The 4,657-nt window shown below is 39.7% G+C and overlaps 1 protein-coding gene across 1 annotated transcript; it reads right to left on the bottom strand.

The window, feature by feature from the left end:
• Positions 1 to 1,636: 1,636 nt before the first annotated feature.
• On the bottom strand, positions 1,637 to 3,503 carry LOC142179222 (low affinity inorganic phosphate transporter 1-like). The gene has a single exon (XM_075248955.1). It carries the CDS (start codon positions 3,366 to 3,368, stop codon positions 1,791 to 1,793), a length of 1,578 nt encoding a protein of 525 aa, XP_075105056.1. The 5' UTR covers positions 3,369 to 3,503; the 3' UTR covers positions 1,637 to 1,790.
• Between the last annotated feature and the right edge of the window lie 1,154 nt (positions 3,504 to 4,657).

Consider the following 4,657-nt stretch of genomic DNA (forward strand, 5'->3'; position numbering starts at 1 on the left):
ATATAGGCGATTAACTGTTTTCTTTGAACTATTTTGCCACCCCTAATTATTAGTATGACACTTCCACTTAACCAATGATCAAGTAGAAACTACAACATGACACAAGTAGGGAAATGAAGAATTGAATGCTACGGAAGCAAATAAGGAGTCAGGCAAGAATTGAAGAAGCAGCGGCTGATTGGTTTTGTGTGTGTGTGGGGGGAGGGGGGGCAGTTGGAAAAACAACAAACAAACAACAACAATCCAGTATAATCCTATTTAGTGGAGTTTGGGAAGGGTAGTGTGTACGCAGACTTTACCCCTACCCTGGGGTAGAGAGGCTGTTTCCAAATAGACCCCCGACATCCTTCCCTCCAAGAACTTCACACCTTGCTCTTGAGGAGATTCGAACTCACAAGCTCTTGGTTGAAAGTGGAGGTTGCTTACCATTAGAGCAACCTCTCTTGGGAAAACACAAAAAGGAAAAACATAATATTTAGGGGTTTCACGCGTTCAAATTTGAGTGAGAAACACTCAGTTTGCCATGTCAGCCCTTTAAGTGTCAAACTAATAGTTGGGACCAAGTTTGATTGTTTGTCTATCTGTTTTGCCTTTCAAAAATTATATACCTCAAATAATTTCCAAATTAAAGAAAACGTAAGAAAAGTTGTAAAAACATCAATACCATTTTTTCGTAAGTCTCAACTTCAACTTTTTGCTAGAGATGAATCAACAGAAGCGTATTCAGGATTTTAATATTATGGGTGCACTATTATCTTTAAAATAGATATTTTGGTTCCATTATATAAAATTTTATGATGGTGGCAAGTTGACGAGCAAACTACTTTAAGATAGATGTTTGGTTCCATTATATAAAATTTTATGATGGTGGCAAGTTGACAAGCAAACTATATTAATACTATATTCGAAAAAAATATCATTCACTTTACAATTGTCCTCGACGAGTTTTTATTGAAAACAATCAATAATAACATCATTACTTACAGTTTTAAATATCTCACGCTCTATATAGCAGATTAAACAATCATTCAAAAAAGTTTTTAAAAGCGACGCTTAATATTGAGCAGGGGTTTTCCTGCTTTGAATCCATTGAGAGCCTCAGAGCCGAGAGAGACGAGTCATGAGTACTTTGCTTTTAGGGATTTCAAAGTGTTTGTACTCAAAAGAATGATTAGGAGAAAAAAAATAAAAAAGACGTAGACAAAAAGGATTTTTTTTTTAAAAAAAGTAAAACAAATGTATTTGTTTGTTAATTGAAAAGAAAGAAAGGGCGTAGGGATATGCTATTAATTGAAAAGGGTGTGAGAAATTGGAAATTTATTTATTGTAATTAATTATAAAAGGAATTAATCAAAAAGAATTGTATGGGGATCGAACCCCTGACCTTGAGGACAAAAAGGAGATAAGAGGGGCACTTAGTCACCAATGCATCAAACCAATCACTTGAGCATGGATGGCCACAAATATATTTAATCACATAATTGAAAAATTAGTATTTTATACATAGTCTAGGGAGGGGAGCATGGGTGCATGTACCCCACCCCTCCACGTAAATCCGTCTCTGTGTATTTGTAGTTTGGAATCTATTACAATTACCTCTTCGTCATGGTCCCTTCAGTTTGAGAGTATGATACACACGTTGTTGAAAGAATCATAAAAAATATCAGCAAACAAGAATTACAATTACAATACAGAGAAAAAGACAGCAACAGATACAAAGAATATAATAGAAAAGAAATGAAAAAAAAGAACACAAAAAGACTGCATCAATCACACAATAGAATCACAACTCAACTTTCTCCAGGTATAGTTTCCTGTGATGCTTCCTCTAGGGATTTTCCTTTGGACTCTGGCACACAGAAGGTACAAACCATTCCCAGAGCATTGATGGCCCCTAGGGCAATGAGCGAGTTCTTTATGCCGATACCCGCCGGGTATCCTGCATCGGTTTTCGTTGGATCTTTGCTTTGTGCAGCGTACAGGAATCCGTACGCTCCTACTATAGCTCCGGCTTTACCTGCAGCTGCAGAAATACCATGACATGTTGATCGAAGTCTGGCCGGGAAAATCTCAGCCGGGACCACGAATGTGGTTGCGTTTGGCCCAAAGTTCGCGAAGAAGAATGTGAGGGCGTACATTGCAACGAACCCGATATGGTTGTCCTTCTTTGTCCAATGATCGTAGGGAATGGCAATGGCAAACATGAATACAGTCATGAAGAAGAATCCCATCAATTGGATCGCGAACCTTCCAACGATATCGATGAACGCCACGGTGAACCAGTACCCTGGCACTGTACTAAGTAGTGCAATCAAGGTTTGTGCTCTTGCAATCTTGTAAACTTCTTGAACAGCATTCATGGTTTTGGCTGGTGGAATCCATCCAATTGCACTGAACACATCTTTCTGGAAAAGATTCTGGCTATAGAAAGCAATGTCCAACAAGAACCATGTGGAAGTTGTGCCGAATAGGTGCAGCCCGTGGCGACGAACGAATTCCCATGAAAATAGACCAAATTTATTGGTTTCGTCCCTAGACATTTGTTCGATTTTTGCATCCTCGGGATCAATTTCAACTTGTAGCACCCTCCCCATGTCCTGTGCGGCTCTTTTTGCGTCTTTCGCCACGAGAGCTGTGTATCGGGCTGTTTCGGGCATCTTCATGCGCCAGTAGTAAGTGAGGCCAGCTGGTAATGCTCCGAACATGAGAATTATACGCCAAATGTAGTCGGCTTGTGGCACAGTAGAAAGAGCTGGATTTTCTTGGAAACTTGGGACGTTATAAGCATGATCAAATCCAGCTGACACAATAAGTGCAATTATCCCGCTGAACAAAATTCCAAAACCTTGCATAGCGAAGACAGCAGCAATGAAGGCGCCACGGGTTTTCTTGTTTGCGTATTCGGACATAATCGTGGCTGATAAAGGGTAATCGCCACCGATGCCAAATCCAAGCCAAAACCTGAAGAAACAGAGAGTGGCCATAACACCCTTAGGAGTACTCCCAAAGGAGAGCCCTGATGCAACGGAACACAAAACCATGATAATCAAAGTCATACCATAGACCGTTTTTCGGCCCATCTTGTCACCGAGCCAGCCGAAGAAAAGCTGGCCGGCGAGGGTGCCGACAAGGGCAACACCTGTGACCGACGCTGAGACGGTCGGAGGGAGTGTTCCGGGCTTCAATAACTCTGGCTTGGTGTAGTATAAACGCCCAAGTAATTTGGTTACAAGTGAAATGCTGAAGAGATCATAGGCATCAGTGAAAAATCCCATTCCAGCAATAACAATTGCTGTGAAATGGTAGAGTTGAGTCTTGGCCAAATCAAGTGCATTAAGCACTTGCAGATTATTATCCTCAACAGCCATGGCTAAAATTGCTTCTTCAGAAGATTGTAGTGCACCTTCGGAAATTAGGAGAGATCTGTTGGAATAGAGATATATGGATTTATTGGAAAATGCTAACTACTTATAAGAGTTGTCTAACTAATACCATTTCAGACAAACCAGAATAATACCTGGAATATTATGGGCATATACCTTTATATCATGTCAACAAGCTAAGCTTGCTTAGTTTAAGTTATGTATGATACTCACAATTATCTTTGCAATTTCTTACTGCCATTTAAGTATTAGCATATATTTAGTTGGCCTTTGAAAAAATCTGTCCATTATCTTTATTTTAGACATAGTCTTCTGTGATGTTGCACGGACTCTTCAAATATGCTGGCGAGCCCGTGCTGGATCCTCTAAAAATGCACTACTTTTAGAGGATCCGATGCGCATGCGGCGACATATTTTCAGAGAGTTTGCGCAACATAGGTCTTCTGATACATACATATATATGCACATAGCAGGGGTGAATTTAAGTATCAGGTTCATCTTAATCCAGTACTTTCAACGTGAAATATATGTTTACATTTAAAAATTACTAAAATTATAACAAATAATATATATGTTCCTATAATTTTGAAAATACAGTGAATTAAACATAGAACGTTAAAGTTTGAACCCCGTAGAATTTAAATTCTGGATTCTATAGTAATGTGCGATCTATCCAAAATTCACCGAAACTATACGAGGTCTAGTGATTCAAGGATGTTCATATACTGTGTTAGGTGGTTTTGTTTGCTTATTCCAAGATGATGGTAGATTCCATTTGAAAGAGAGTCTTGGAGCAACGCTAAAGTTGTTTCTGCGTGACATATAGATCATGATCATGGAAGCAACCACTAATTAATGCTTGCATTAGGGTAGACTGTTTACATCACACCCTTGGGGTGCGGCCCTCCTCGAGTGCGTGCACGCGAAATGCTTTGTGTACCGAGCTACCCCAATGGTAAATTCCATTTGTCCATATTTACGAGGCCTCTAACATGTATGCGGAGTTCAAAGGAATTGAAGACATGGATTCCATCCATATCATCAGGGGTGAAGCCACCTTTTAACAAGGGTGGTCAATATTTGACTACCTTTCATCGAAATATTACGAAACATTACACTATATATATATATATAACAATAACAACCCAGTATAATCTCACTAGTGGGGTTTGGGGAGGGTAATGTGTACGCAGACCTTACCCCTACCATGAAGTAGAGAGGCTGTTTCCAATAGACCCTCGACATCCTTCCCTCCAAGAACTCCTCACCTTACT

The sequence above is a fragment of the Nicotiana tabacum genome, unplaced genomic scaffold, assembly GCF_000715075.1.
Source record: "Nicotiana tabacum cultivar K326 unplaced genomic scaffold, ASM71507v2 Un00404, whole genome shotgun sequence".
Taxonomy (NCBI): domain Eukaryota; kingdom Viridiplantae; phylum Streptophyta; class Magnoliopsida; order Solanales; family Solanaceae; genus Nicotiana; species Nicotiana tabacum.

Bases quoted from the DNA above. Each gene is read 5' to 3' on its own strand.
- LOC142179222 (XM_075248955.1), bottom strand. From the start codon at position 3,368: ATGGCTGTTGAGGATAATAATCTGCAAGTGCTTAATGCACTTGATTTG.